This window comes from Thunnus maccoyii, chromosome 22 (assembly GCF_910596095.1).
Source record: "Thunnus maccoyii chromosome 22, fThuMac1.1, whole genome shotgun sequence".
Lineage (NCBI taxonomy): Eukaryota > Metazoa > Chordata > Actinopteri > Scombriformes > Scombridae > Thunnus > Thunnus maccoyii.
The window spans coordinates 23206939-23222114 of record NC_056554.1 but is presented as its reverse complement, the minus strand read 5'-3'; the positions used below and the strand labels follow the sequence as shown (position 1 = coordinate 23222114).

Sequence of the window (15176 nt, the reverse complement as noted above, 5' to 3'; positions counted from 1 at the left end):
GAAACAAATGAATCGTTTATCCAAATATGTTAATTTTCTGTAATTTAAAGATTATTTAAAGGTTTTTTTGTATGTTCTTTTGCTATTCATCTGCTTGGCTGGGGTTGAAAATGTCACATTTGGGAGCGCCCTGGTAGCTGAAGGGTTACTGTGCTGCCACATAACTGCAACGTCCCTAGTTTGAGTCCAGCCAGGCCCTTGTTTCCTTCACTGCCCACTATCCAATAAAGGCAAAAAAAAGAGTCACATTTGTTAATCTCATGATGTTGGCAGGTAGATATATGAAGACCAGACTGAATTCTAGACGAACTGAACTGCAACAATAAGTTGATTAAGTTTATTAACATGATATGAGCCAACAGAAAGGTTTAATCCAAGGAGGGTTGAATCAAGGGCAACTGGACTTAGTCATAAATACTTGAAGACGTTTCGCCTCGGAGAGTCCCAGGTATTTAACCTCTGTGGGGTCATTATCAAGGTCATTGATACCACTTGGTTCATTGGTGCTCCAGGCTGTTTTAACAACAGTTGTTAAGAGTGGTTGGAGTTGTCACTTAGACCCTGTTTACACTTGGTTTTAAAATGCGTCTTGTGTGATCGGATCACAAGTGGACAGTGCTAAATATAAGTGTAAACGACCACCAAGACACATTGTGATCTGATCGCTCAAACCATGTGCCGAGGTGGTCTGGGCCGCATTTGACCACGTATCTTTTGTAGTGTAAACGCTAATGTGTCCTGATGCGTCCCAGACAATGATGTAACAGGAGAATACATCATCAATACAGGACATAGTGGTTGCTTTTGGTGACAGTGCGCCAACGCCAAATGACTTTGTCCTGCCAATCTCAACAGTTGGAATAGCCTGTACATGTGTTTTAGTTCTTAAACATTATTGTTTTCTTAGCTAGCCTGTTCAAAACAACTCTGGCGCTCATCTGGCGACAGACTGACAAAATAACTGCCTTTGACTCCTTAAGTGAGGTGATGTAGGCAGTAACAAAAACTGAACACAAGTGGTCAGCTGGATACCTTGGAGATGCATGATAGACCAGGTGTGAAAGGCGATGTGTCTCGGCTGTCCACTGTGTGTTCAGATCACTGAAATACATTTTAAAACAAAGTATAAACAGCCTCATGAGACCAAATATGAATGGCTGTTAAATCTCCTGGGAAGGGATGACAGCACTGTAATGTGTCACTAATCTCTGCTGGGATAAAATTACACAAGCTGTTATGTAAGATGTTAGTAAGGATAAAAAACCCCAAAACAAAACAGGGAAAGTCCAGGCGGAAGGAGTGACTGTGACTCTCTCTCCATAACAACTACTGTCAACATGATCTCATGTCTTTCACATTAATCTTGGTTCTGACTACTTTTACCTGCAAGCACTGTACAGGAGTTCTGAAATTAATTGTATTTTACAATGAATAAAGATCTTTTATAGCGTGGTTTGCCAAACAAAGAAGACACAAAGAACACATGCAGGCTTGGCTATTAGTGTTTTGTGTTTCTGTGAAGCAGGGCGTTGTTGACACTGTTGATGTTGCTTCGTAAACCTTCCCTGGATGAATAAGGTTTAAAGAAGCAGAGGATTAACTTGGTTTTATTCTGTTGCAACTCAGAACCACAAACACCGTCAGATCTGCTCACAGTCTAGACATTATACATCTTTTCCCCTCCCTCCTCTTCACACTTTCCCTCCCCATTTATCTTCCATCACCTTCCTCATCTCCAGTATTTTTTGCTCATTCTAGAGTCTGTCGTCCTTGATTCCTGCTCTCTTCTCTCTCTGTCTTTTTTCTTATTGTACTCTTTCTCCTTGCTTTGGTCTTCTCTAATTTTTCTCTCCATCAGTAGTCATGTCCTGCAGGTTGACAGCTCTGTTTGTTTCTTTCCTCCTCTTCCTCCTCAGAGTTCAGAGCATTGACTTGACTCGCAGTAAGTACAAAAATACTCATCTAAATCTGAAAAATCGTTACCAACTCACAACAAATTTGAATGTGTTTTTTTCTCATTTTAAATCAAACTGTGTTAAAATATTTCCACAAAAATGCTTCATAACCAGATGTGATCTGTTTACTATAGCAGGAAAAAAACGCAAAAAAATATGTAAGGTTTTTTTTAGCATCTTGTCAGGGCAGCTTGGCAGTGCACAAAAGACAAAGACAAAAGAAAAACACACCTCAGACCTCTTATCATTAAATATGCAACACAGACTGACAGATCGGATGGCAGCACAGACACCTCGATGCACACGCACATAAAGGCTACAGCACCTGTTGACCTAAAGTTAAAGGTTTACTGTCTAGTGTAAACAAAACAAGTAAAAAAGAGGAAAATATAAATTAAGGATACAAACTTTTTTTGAAAAGCAGCTGTGGTCTGTAAGATAAAGAATCCATCAACATGCTAGGGCTACGCTGGTTTCATTATCAATAAATATATCAATAATGACTATAAAATGTCAAAGGTTATGCCAAATCACAAATGACCAGGATCCAATTCTTCACATTTGAGGAATTTTATTTCATGATTTAAGATATGATCAAAAATGTTATGGATACTTACTTATGGATACTCTTAAGATGGACTAATTGATTAGTTCTTTTGGGAAAACAACATGCCATGGACCTCCACATGGAGGTCTGAAACTCTGTCGTGCTCCTTATGAGCACCAACACACCTGGAATAGGTTGTCCTAGCTATTCGTAAATCCATTAGTTTGTGTGTAAAGTCGTTCCTAAGTTATTAGTAACTACTAGCTAGTTTCACACTAGTGATTTATTAAATCAGGTTATGACTGTCTTAGCTAGAACATCTTCAGTCATTTGTAAATTGGTTGTTAGGGATTATCTGTAGCCCTGTCCAATGACTCTTTGGTATCATTATCTCCAGAAAATACCTCCAAAAAACAGTTTTAGGATGGCAAATAATATTTTCAACCTAAACGGCAATCCTTTGTAAATGTAGGTATGACTTTGATTTGTTTACATCTGCTTACATGGACAAATGTGTGTTTCAGAGTTAGTTTAGAATGAATATGTGATTATGCTAACCTAGCCAACATTATTAGGTCATTTAGCAAAGCATTTTTGGCATAAAGTTTTGTTATTTCAGGGATTTTGTGTTATTTTTGTGAAATGTTTTACATGTTTACATCATTATTAAACAGCCTTTTGCATAAATAGATACGTATTCCACAGCATCTCTTTTACTCTTCACTCTAAACAGGACATATATTAGCAAGCTAATGTTCCACCTAGCAGTAACATCTATTAAGTAACATCTAATCTCTACTGTACATAAGAACTAGATTCTGTGGTGACACCTGTTTTAATTTAGTGATTAGAAAATCTCCACTTAGTTCACTTACATTATAACAAGGCTAACATACAAACAGCCATTGCAACCAGCTCCTGACGTCTTGTAATTCGCATCGACTTGAAATGTTTGATTTGATTTATTTGTTTAATTCTCAGTTGTCATGTCATCTATTGTTTCAGTGTCAAACTGTTTTGTGCTTTAATCATGAGATCTCAGCCTCTTCTGTTACTTTATATTAATAAAAGAAGACTGACGGATACCAGATGTTAAATGTTACTTAACATACCTCTAACTTTCCTCTCTCAGCTCGATCCCGCCCCTCTCCATCGGACTTTGATCTTCCAGAAGTTGATGGTTCTGCTGTGGATGACATCTGCAAGATTTTCTCTGCCACACCCGACCCCATCACTACCACCACCATCACCACAACAACCACAACCTCACCCATCACCAGGAAGGTATCTGTACATAACATGAAATAAAACTTGTTTTTGTCCTCCGTGATGGGTCAGCTGCAGTTTTTCTGTCCCTGTGATTCATTAATTTTCTGTACTGTAATTATATATATTTTCTTCATTAAATTTGACGCACCTTTACTGCACTGTAACATTTATGCGTATTATTTTATGTCCTTTTATGTCTTATTTTATACTACTATAAAGGGATAGTTCAACCTTTCAGGAAATAAATTTATTTGCTTTTTCTCAAAAACTTAGACGAGAAGATGGATACCACGGTCGTCTTGAGTATTGGAGCAGAAGTCAGGGTGTGGTTAGCTTAGCTTAGCATAAAGACTGGAAGCAAGTGGAAACAGCTATCCTGGAACTGTCCAAAGTAAAAAAAAAATAAGTCTACCGACACCTCTAAAGTTCACTAACTAACATGTTTTATCTCAGTTGTTTAATCTGTACATCAACAGAAAACAGAAATATCAAAATTGTGATTTTAGGTGCAGTCACGTGTTGGAGCTATTTGGAGCAAAAAGACTTTGTGAAGTTGCCCAAAGTCACAATTTAAGAAATAGTTAGAGAAGCTAACTCATACTAAAACCACAAATTGATTTTTTACACCTCTGCTTGATCAAATAATGGAGAAATGTGTTAGTTGTAAATATTACGGGTGTTAAGATGCTTTTTAAAAAAAACTTTGGATAGTTCCAGGCTAGCTATTTTCACTGCAGTCTGTATGCTAAGCTAGGCTAACCACATCCTGACATGGGATTGATTCTCACTCTCAGAAAAAAAGCACAAAAGTGTCTTTCTAAAAATGTTGTTCCGCTATTTTAACTGATTTTATTTTCTTCATTGTGTTTTTTAAGTGTTGCTCTAATGTCTGTCTTGTTTGTTTCACACGTAAAGCATGAAATGCTTTTGTGTTTGAGAGCTGCCTCATCTTATCTCTAATCTCTGATTTTTCAGCAGGTTGTGGTCACAACCAAAAAGCCAGTCGTCCAATCGCCACCAAGGAAGCCAGAAACCAAAAACACTGGAACACCAATCAGGAAGCTGCCCGTCCCGGGAGGACCAATCACAAACACCCTCAACAACCCTGCTGCCAACATCCTGTACCATCTCCTGGTCAATAGCAGAAGACATGCAGCTGGTTCTCTCCCAGGGTTGAACAGTTTTATCTCTAAGCCAATAGGAGGGCTGCCTCTTGGAGGGGACAGTTCGACGTCACACAGCGACGAGTTAGGGGCAACGCTGCTGAAGAGAGCAGGGAGGACGTATGGGAACAGATGGAAAATAGGATCGTTTTCTTCAGAGGATTCAAGTGACGAATCTTGATGTTTTGATGATCTTGGTATTTTTAAATTCTGATTTTATCATTGTACGGTAGTTGGAAAAGGTTTGATATAAGTTACAGTTTTGTGAATGTTTCTTCATGACAATTTAGTAGCATCCCTTGGTTACCATTAAAGTTAGTTTAACAGCCAAATAAGATGATAAATGTTGTATCTACCTGCATCGCTGCTGTGACATTATGAGCTAATGTATGGACTTCCCTTTAAAACATACATTCATGTACATTCCTTTAGTAATCTCAAAAAGAAGAATATTCATATATGTTAGTTTAGAGCTGTTAATTTAACTGCTGTCATAAACCACAACTGACGCAAGCAATCTTCCTTTTTTAAAGCCTTATTTATTCTTTACAATACACAAGTAAAACAATTGCATTAATGTTCTGATTGTGTAAGAATTATTTGAAAAAGTATTTACATATAAATGACTTATCTGCTGCTTTAAAAAGTTAAACAAAAACAAACCTGAAAAATGTTACCTCTTCAATAAAAATAACATAACTCTTTTGTGTGTCTCTTGTTCAAAAATATTATAAAATACAATAATATAATTGTTGCATTGTTGTATTTAAATCAATATTTGGTCTAATATTTGACAAATAACCAGGTGTAACTAGAACATACATACATATGCTTTGGCTTTTTGCTAAGTGCCACATAAACATTAGCTATATTTAGCCACTGCTAATGCTAAATGAATGACTGACATATTTTATTAGGATTTGTTTGTGTCAGTACTGTTGCGTTCATGCTGCTGTTGTTCTGATGGAGGAATGGAGGAAACTGGATGTTTGTCTTTTCTCTGATCCTTGGTAACACATTTGCCGTATTTACCTGGGAAAACATTAGAGCAATTATTACTTAAATTAGTATCTCAACAGTTAGCTCGACTGGTGTAAGTATAATTAGATAATGTGTATATAGGGAGTACATAAACACAAGTCCTTCAATTCATTACCTGTAACACGTTCCTGGAATTTCTGTGTTTGTCCTCGATGCAGTTGGCATTTAGCATATTAGCATGTTCATTTCATGCAATTGGATAAGTATCGCATTAAATAGTGGTGCTCTTATGCATATTTTGGAATAAGGGAAAGTTTAGTTTGATGTATAAGTAGCACAACAAAATGAGGACATTTTTCATGTGTGACAAATCATATTTTAAATGCCTGGCTGGAATTTGAAAAGAACTGAAGAAATTATACTTGTCTTTGATTTATCTGAGTGGGGGTGCTAAAACATCTCTTAGTTTCTTTTTCCCCGTGTCATGAAGTGTCAGACAACACTGATTCAATTTTAAAGAATTTCACCTAGGTAGCTATTTTTGAACCCTAGTTTGCCAAAAAGGTAAGTATTAACAATTAAGACAAAGACAGGGCCATCATCAATAATGAGGGTTGATGTGTTGCCTTGCTGAATTGTTGGTACTATGTAAAGACTTGTGTGCAGTTTGCGTACCCTCTCTTCCTCTAAGGTCTGGCAACACTGAGCTCCTCAGATCAGGGAAATGAATGTCCAATTTCCTTTTGGGCACCGCAACACTGCCGCTGTTACCAAGGTTACAGCGGTCAGACAGGAAAGATCGCTCAGAGGTCACACTCCTCTCTGACGAAGCCTGAGGGGAGACAGAGAGATACACAATGGTAACTTGTCCGTTTTTGTTGTATACGAGTGAAAAGTGGCTTGTGAGGAATAATGGATACGGCATGTTACCTGTGCAGTGAGTGATCCTGTAACATGGTTGGACTGAGACTGTTGGGTCAGTCTACTATAAATACCACCATGATGCCTTGGCTTGTCTACACTCCTGTAAAACACACACACACAAATGCATCCCACCATATATCAAATTAGACACCAGTTGATTAACAGAAACAAGGTTTGCAATAGATCCATTGGGATTATGGCGCTGAAGAGCAGAAACTTGACTTGAAACCAAGGTGATATACTGCTTCAACCTGAATCTAAATGAATCTCTTGTCAGATCAGAATTGGTGTGTCACATAATGTGAACTCTAGTACCTAAGGCTGTGAGTTCCAGGTTGAAGTGTTGAGCCCAGACTGAGGTGATCGCTGGCGGTGGGGCTTTTGGTGCCGATGGCAGAGATGGAAGGGATGAGGGGGTTGGAGGATGGAGGGAGGAGGAGAGGAGTGGATGAGGGAGGTGGAGGAGGAGGAGGTGGAGAGGGAGGAAGTATGGTGCTTTCACTGAAATCAAACTCATGAAGGTCTGCACTGTCCATGTTTGAGTGAAAGACAGAGCTTCTAGTTGAAGGTCTGTGGTCTAACGTCGCTGTGGATGTGATTGAAGTTGTATCTGCAATGGCAGATATATTTGTTGTGTCATTCCTTTCTGGATTGACACTTTTCTTGCTTGCCTCTGCAGGAAATGTCGTTTTCAGAGTCTTTGAGGTCATTGTAACTGACCTAGTGTGAATGCTAAAAGTCCCAAGCTTTGTTTTAGGTTCCCTGACCAAAGATTTGGAGTGAGGGGGTTTCAGGAATTTCATGTTGGGTTCAGCTTCACTGCTATTATTCTTTTGCTCGTTACTTGAACTTCTAGAAACCTTTGAGGCGTGATTAATTGAAGACTTAGTTGTTGTACTGATGGACAAGGAAAGCGCTAAATCCTCTCTGTTCTCTTTATCTGAGACTTTTAATGTTTTCAGAATAGTAGGCCCTACTGATGTGTTGGTTTTAGGGATTTCATTCAGTGTGGAGGTTGAGGTTGTTCTGGATTCTGTGATGATCTTAGATTTGGAAGTGCTCTGCTGATGGACGCTGGAGGGCTCAGAAGATTCAGGATCCTGCTTGTAATATCTGCCTGCAGCATGGGATATCCGAATTTGATTTTCAGGTGTTTTGGTTGCTGGGCTCATCTTCAAGCATCCGTCCTTCTTGATGTTCTTGTTTGGAGTATTACAACTATCCTGCTGATTTTTGGTTGCATCCGATACTTCTGTATGTTCCCTGTCTGTTGGAAGGTTCAAAGGTTTGTTAGATACACATGTGCTGTTATTTGTAGGTTTAGCAGTTGAAGTTGAGCTAGTTTTGGACAACTTTGCATTTGAGGTTCCTTTTGTTAGTGTCTCCATATGAACTGTGGACAACTGCGTTAAGAGATCCGTGTTCAGAGTCTTTGAAAGGCTATTGGAGGAAGACGTGTTGTTTTTGGACATTTTTGTGCCAGAATTCGAGGTAGTCTTAGTTGGCTTGGGGTTTGAGGACAGCGCCTTTGGGCAGTCAGAGGCCTTTCTTTGCTCTGTGTCCATGGTCAATCGATCTGTCTGATGCTCAGAGGTAGAAGTCATGTTGAGTGCCTTAAACATAGTTGGGGCAGTATGGTCATTGCTTGACACACTTTTTAGTGTTATATTGGTGTCCGTACCATCAACAGATGATTCCAAATAAGCTTTTGGAGATGAACTCCCATTTGGATCATCAGTGGTCAAGCTTTTAGACATTTTGGGTACTTTTGTGTTTGTGTTGTTCCAACTCTTCCTAAACTCTTGACTTGACTCTGAGTGAGAAGATCTCCAAGGTTTTGATTTTACTACCATCATGTAATCAATTGACAGAGCTTTGTTTGAGCAACTAGAGTCTATGTCTTTTGTATCCATATTTTTCAAATGACCCTCCCTTGGCTCTGGAGAAGTAACATTCCCATGTTTAGGTTTAGCTGCCACTATGTTATTGTCCTTTAGATCTGTTGTATTCTTGGTAGCCTCTGATGAATTGGATTTTAGGGTTTTGGTTGATTTTGAAATCTCAAGTTCCTTCCTCAACTCTGCACCAGTGGCTTTTACCAATTTACTTTTCATGGTCACAGCTGTTTTTGCTGCATTATCAATAACCTTGGCCCCTAAAGTTTTGGATTGTTTGGTGGACATCAAGGGTTCTGAGGTGTTCCGAATTGTTTTAGACAGCTTTGAAGGTTGCTTTCCTTTTGTTTTCTCCATCTTTTCCTCTTCCTTCTTCTCTCTCTGCTCCTTTTCCTTCATGGCTTTCTCATTCAGGTCTTCCGATTGTTTCTTGTCTTTGCCTCTCTGGTTCCTCTCATCCTCTTCATCCCTTTCTCGTCTTGGGGCCTTGGTTATTTTGGGCAGGGTAGAGTTCTCTCTGTGGTCTTTCTGGATCTTAGCATTCAGCTCATCCAAAAACCTGCATAGATACATAGAAAGCAGAGATAGTAGCAGGTTAGTAACTTGATTTTGGAGGCTAATCAGCTGTCAAAAGGTTGATGGTTTGATTTTGTTTGATTTTGGGTATCACTACTGCTCAATACTGGAAAAGTTCCAATTAGCAAATCCTGGCTAACATACATTTCAACTTACTCTGAGGACTCTACCTTATTCGGAGACTAGTTAATGTTGCCTAAAATCCTGATGAATCTTAACAACTTGAGAGATACCATTAAGTTTGTTTGTAAAAATAAACCACACAAAATTTTAAAACTGCCTGCTGAACTGCAAACACACAGAGTTACCTGATTTGGAAAGAGTCATGTGTGAACAGAGGATGTTCTAGCAGTTCTGAACACTGAGCTCTTCTATCTGGATCCATCTGAAGACAGTCCTTATAGAGACGACACAGATAATATTACCGTCTACCTGAAAAACATCTGAACAAACCCACAGCTTGCGCCACCATTCAGGACAAGCAGCATAATATCGTAAAATAGGAGTAGCGCCATGCATAGACCACACGCTGGTTTTTGATGCCAATATGCAAGTGCCTTAAGCTGCAGTTACTCTGCTCTAAATAGGGATTTTCTACTTTTAAGAAGGGACAAAGTGGCAAATTTGAAGCTTCAAAACACACCCAAAGAAACATATTAGTGTCACAAACATTATATTTTGTTTTTTATAGTCTCTGTGTGTATGCTTGTGTGTACCTGTGCTAGGTCCAGGGCGGTGGGTGTGATTGTAGGGAAGCGGTGCTCCAGTGGGATTTTGCCGGGACATTCTGGCAGTCTAACTCCAGAAAATACAGGATTCCTGTAGAATAACTCCTGGTGATGAGCTGTCAGGTTACCTACAGTAGAGTACAGTAAAACAGAGTATGATTGACTGCAGGCATTATCCAGGGTTGAAATATACTGCAAAATCCTCTGCATGCTTTTGGGCAAAACACCTCCCATGTAACCTATATTTTTTACAGCCAATTTTCTCCTAAAAAGATGCTAGAATTGAACATCAATCAAAAATTAAAAACTAGATATGGCAGTAAAGGACAGTGTTCTTTTTTGTGAAGATGTAGAATATTTATCTACCATAAAGTATCAACAAAAACTAAACAGGATTTTCTAAAGGGTAGTGTATCATAAATACAGCAATTTACACTGGATTTCTACTTTTTTTTCTACTTTTTTAAAGACTACCATTACTTTGGAAAGCATGACATGACAAATTTCATAATGTTTTATTCCCTAGATTTATATGAATATTTAAAATGCCAGAAATAGCAGTCACACAATTTTTTTTTTGGAAGTCCCTCTGGCTTTTTGTGTGTCTGCACTTGTGAAGACACATGTGAATGTGATGTTCTTACCAAAGAACCTGACGATGTGGTATATCTGGTCGAGGTCGGAGTCTCCGGGAAACAGAGGCTGGCCTGTTAACATCTCTATTAACAAACAACCTACAGCCCAAACATCTACTGGTCTGCACAGACACACAAACACACACCTGTCAACATCTTTATCAACAGACAACCTATACTAACACATCCTGAGGTCTACACACTAACACCTACTTGCCGTACTTGGTGTCTCCCACCAGTAGTTCAGGGGCCCTGTACCAGCGAGTGGCTACATAGTCGGTGTAGATGCCGCCTTCAGCAGGTGACGCCATGGTGCGGGCGAATCCGAAGTCGCACAGCTTGACCACACCCCCCTGAGAGATGAGGATGTTCTCTGGTTTGATGTCACGGTGGATGATCTGCAAGGTAGGAGGAATGAAAATACAGGAAAAATCCCACCTTTGCCAGCCATATTAGAGATCGTCAGCTCTTTTAACATTGTATTTCTGTAAGAATTTTTGTGTTTTTGTCTGTCCCAACAGGACTGAGAAGACAAATACAGCTTATCTTAGGGTGCAAAGAAATGGTTCTAAGACATAACTCCCTGTAAAACCACAACTTGGTTACAACTAGGTAGGATTTTTTTTGAAACTTTGGACAGAGCCAGGCTTGCTGTTTCCCATGGCTTTCAGTCATTATGCTAAGCTAATAGACTCCTGACTCCATGGTATTGATCCAAAATGTTTTAAAACTATTCTTTTTAAATCACAGTGTAACAGTGATGGAAAGTAACCAAGTACATTTACTCAAGAACTGTACTTAAGTACAATTTTGAGGTACTTGTCCTTTACTTGAGTATTTCCATTTGATGCTACTTTATACAAAGGAAACCGCTTGTAGTGATCATGGTTACAGTGATCAACCATTTGTATGGATCAAAAAGCTTAGGACAGAATCATTCCTGTACAAATGCTGTTTCAATAATTTGCTTATAGTAATCAAGTAGCCCGCTTAAATTGTTCATATTGGGTCTTTTCAACATATGGAATTTTTTTTTTTTGACCATGTTGTTGCATATTTACACATCCCTACATTTTGCTGGTGGCAGAAGGCGGTGGCCCTCAGGATCTGGTACAGGTGCTGCCGGCTGGTGTTCAGGTCCAGTCCATTCGAGTTTTGCTCCAAATCATCAAGAAGTGTCCGCTCTACAAACTCAAACACCAGATACCAACGGCGGCGACGCTTCCACACTTCCAGAAGGTTCACCAGGTTGTCATGACGTAGTTGCTTGATGGTTAGAAAACGAGTGGAGAAATAAGTACATTTAAAGTTGGATGTGGTTTCTTATTTACTTATCCGCACAAAACAAACAGCAAATTATGTCCTTAACCTCATGTAAAAGCATTTTTGTGTTTACACCAATTGGCCACAGCCATGTGTGAACCTTGAAGCCAGTACTAAAGGCAGCAGAGATGGTTCCACAGTGCCCACAATCACACGTTCATCACTGCTTCAATAAAAGGACACACATATATTTTGTATGGTGAAAGCCTTATTTTCAAGGATCAAGTGCTTATAAATCAGACTATGATTGTCCTGTTTCAGCATGCTGACACTCATTTCTATAAAATCCCTGAAATCTCTAACCATCTCCTTACAAATCAATGATTTCATCACAACTTATTGCTCAGTTTTTTTCCTTGAATATGATCTCAGCAGCTGATTTCTCTTCCTCTAATGTTTCCTCTTACTCTAAGTTGCAAACTAAATGAGAGAATGACTCAGGATTGTTCTGGGTTGTGTTTGTCTTGTGATTGACAGGCTGCTTTTGTGTTGTGCTTCACTCAGGTTTCAGGCGACTTCGGTGACTCATTGACTGATTGACTGACTGACTGATTGGCTGATGGATTGATTAACAGGTACCCTGAGCAGCTTAATCTCCCTCAGGGCGATCTTCTTCACCGTCTTGTCATCGTCTGAGTCCATGAACTTCTTGATGGCGACAAGGCGGCCGGAGTCTCGATGACGGCACTTTAGCACGGTGCCGTAACTGCCTTCCCCGACCAGACCCAGAGACTCATAACGCTCCATTAGACTACACACTGAAAGGTGAGAAGAGAAGAGTCTAATCTGCTTGAAACAATTGAGACGCACTGATTCTTGTGTCTTGTTTTGCTTTTTGGATTAAATTACAGCAACACATCACTAATACAGTAACACTCAAAATATATTTAGCAATTATTGTCCAGCAAATATATCTGGACCCAAAATATAAGCTGAAGTTTTGACTTTTATAGTTCACATCAACACTGCTACATAACTTTTCACAAATCTACTGTAGATCTCCTGTAAATTTCAATTTATTTAACCTTCTTCCATCCAATACTGTCCACAGATGAGGAGAGACATTGAAACTGTGCATTGCACTGAAATTACATCTAATAAACTTACCAGACACAAACTATTAATGTGTGAACTCTAACACTGTTTTAATTCTACAACTTATGCCGATTTGATTTGATGATATCATATTTGCTCTTTACAAACACAACTAGGTGGCAGACTGACTTCAACGGATTTTTTTCCAAAGACACCACTAAGTAGCCTGCTTTTATACAACCATAAACGAAGCAGGCCACTGTTTATCATGTGTGGATGACCAATAAAGTAAGTCTCGTCTCCAGGTGCAACACAGATTATATATTAATGTATGTTTTTGTATTGTATTAAATTAAGCTGTGATTCTTGTTAGCCCTCACTTACTAATCGGCCCACAGATACAATCCCAAACAGTGTTATAAATAAAAGCTATTCTGAAATAAATTCTAAAGAGAAAAGGCGCAGTGACCTGATGTTCACAAAAAGTCAATTTATTAAGTAAAATTAATTGTACTTATTAATAAAAATGTAATAAAGGCTTTTAAATGGAACTCAAGTACAGTATTTTCTTCTTAATATAACTTTGAGCCCATAGCTCTCATGTTCAGAAAATACAATTAAAAATTAGCACTGAAATATAGTTGTTTCTGTTATATGCAGAATGATTTTTATCAAAGGAAGTGATGATATATGACTTTTCATTGGTAGTTGAAATCGCATTATATTCCTTTGCTTGCAATTTTCCCCAATTCCCACAATTTTACAGCAAAAAGAGCTGATAAAACATCGCCAATTGTATCACAATTTTTGGGAAAATCCGCTGCAAAATCAAGATTTTTTTTTACCACAATTATCCTGGAGGGACTGATATGTTCATCTGACTGTTGTTTTCAGGCAGTCTTGAAAACTGTAAACTTATCCTTCCTACTAAAAGCCTACCAACCCTCTAACAGCAGAACATCTACACGGAGCGGTTAAACATAACGCAGCCTTCAGTCATATATAAACTACTTCAACTTTTACCAGAACTTTAATTGTAGAAAACAGCTCAGTGTTGAATATCAGAGAAATATTACAGAGATACAGAACAACAACAACATGTTAGATAATGTCCGCTGACGTGCAGCAGTTAGATTTTAACACACTGACCTTACAAGCTCCTTTATCTTCCGTTATCGACGTAAACACTGGAGTAACATTATGTGCGTGTCGTCCTGCGGTCACCGGAGACGTTAACTTGACTCTGTGTGTCACCCGACACGTTGCCGTGGTAACGCCCCCCGCCACGCGCTCCTACTTTTATTCAAGCAGTTTACTTATGTATGTATTCAGATCCTTTACTAAAGTAAAAGTAACAATAAAGCAGTGTAAAAATACTCCATTACAAGTAAAAGTCGTGCATGAAAAATCCTACTACAGTAAAAGTACATACACAGTATTACGGGCTTGATGTAGTTAAAGAATTGCAGTAAAAGTACATAAGTATTATGAGCTTGATGTAGTTAAAGTATTGCAGTAAAAGTACATAAGTATTATGAGCTTGATGTAGTTAAAGTATTGCAGTAAAAGTACATAAGTATTATGAGTATTGATGTAGTTAAAGTATTGCAGTAAAAGTACATAAGTATTATGAGCTTGATGTAGTTAAAGTATTGCAGTAAAAGTAGTGGTTTGGTCCCTCTGACTGATATATTATTATATATGACATCATTAGATTATTAATAGTGAAGCATCAGTGTTAGAGCAGCATGTTACTGTTGTAGCTGCTGGAGGTGGAGCTAGTTTACACTACTTTATATACAGTTAGCTAGTTTAGTCCAGTGGTTCCCAACCTAGGGGTCGGGGCCCTCCAAAGGGTCAGCAGATAAATCTGAGGGGTCGTGAGATGATTAATGGGAGAGGAAAGAAGAAAAGACAAAGTTCTGATACACAAATCTGTTTTCAGTTTTTGGACTTTTTCTCTAATCTTTGATTTTTGCTGAAATATTGGATCATTTGAACATTTATTGAAATGAAAGCATGTGAGAAGTTTAGAGGGAAAAATCACTATTTGGTGGAGCTGTTAACAACTCATAGACGTGTGAAATGTGACCCCGACTACACACTGCTTTTATTATTAACATTTCACATATAGTATGAAGACCA

The 15176-nt window shown here is 38.6% G+C and overlaps 1 protein-coding gene and 1 long non-coding RNA gene across 3 annotated transcripts; one reads left to right on the top strand and one right to left on the bottom strand.

The window, feature by feature from the left end:
• The first annotated feature begins 2791 nt into the window (after positions 1-2791).
• On the top strand, positions 2792-5609 carry LOC121889830. Its single transcript, XR_006093661.1, has 3 exons — positions 2792-2970; positions 3635-3786; positions 4747-5609. It is a non-coding gene; the product is annotated as an uncharacterized LOC121889830 (long non-coding RNA).
• Positions 5610-5641: 32 nt separating this feature from the next.
• Positions 5642-14293, bottom strand: LOC121889580 (G2-specific protein kinase nim-1-like). 2 transcript variants are annotated; one of them, XM_042401632.1, is made up of 11 exons: positions 14181-14293; positions 12576-12754; positions 11745-11939; positions 10887-11071; positions 10683-10795; positions 10027-10166; positions 9619-9707; positions 7155-9293; positions 6846-6939; positions 6591-6747; positions 5642-5966 (listed from the first exon to the last, which is right to left on the bottom strand). In XM_042401632.1, exons 2-11 carry the CDS (start codon positions 12741-12743, stop codon positions 5848-5850), a joined length of 3399 nt encoding a protein of 1132 aa, XP_042257566.1. In that variant the 5' UTR covers positions 12744-12754; positions 14181-14293; the 3' UTR covers positions 5642-5847. The 2 variants fall into 2 exon arrangements, with proteins under 2 accessions (XP_042257566.1, XP_042257567.1); XM_042401633.1 differs by having other exon boundaries at positions 10896-11071.
• Positions 14294-15176: the final 883 nt, after the last annotated feature.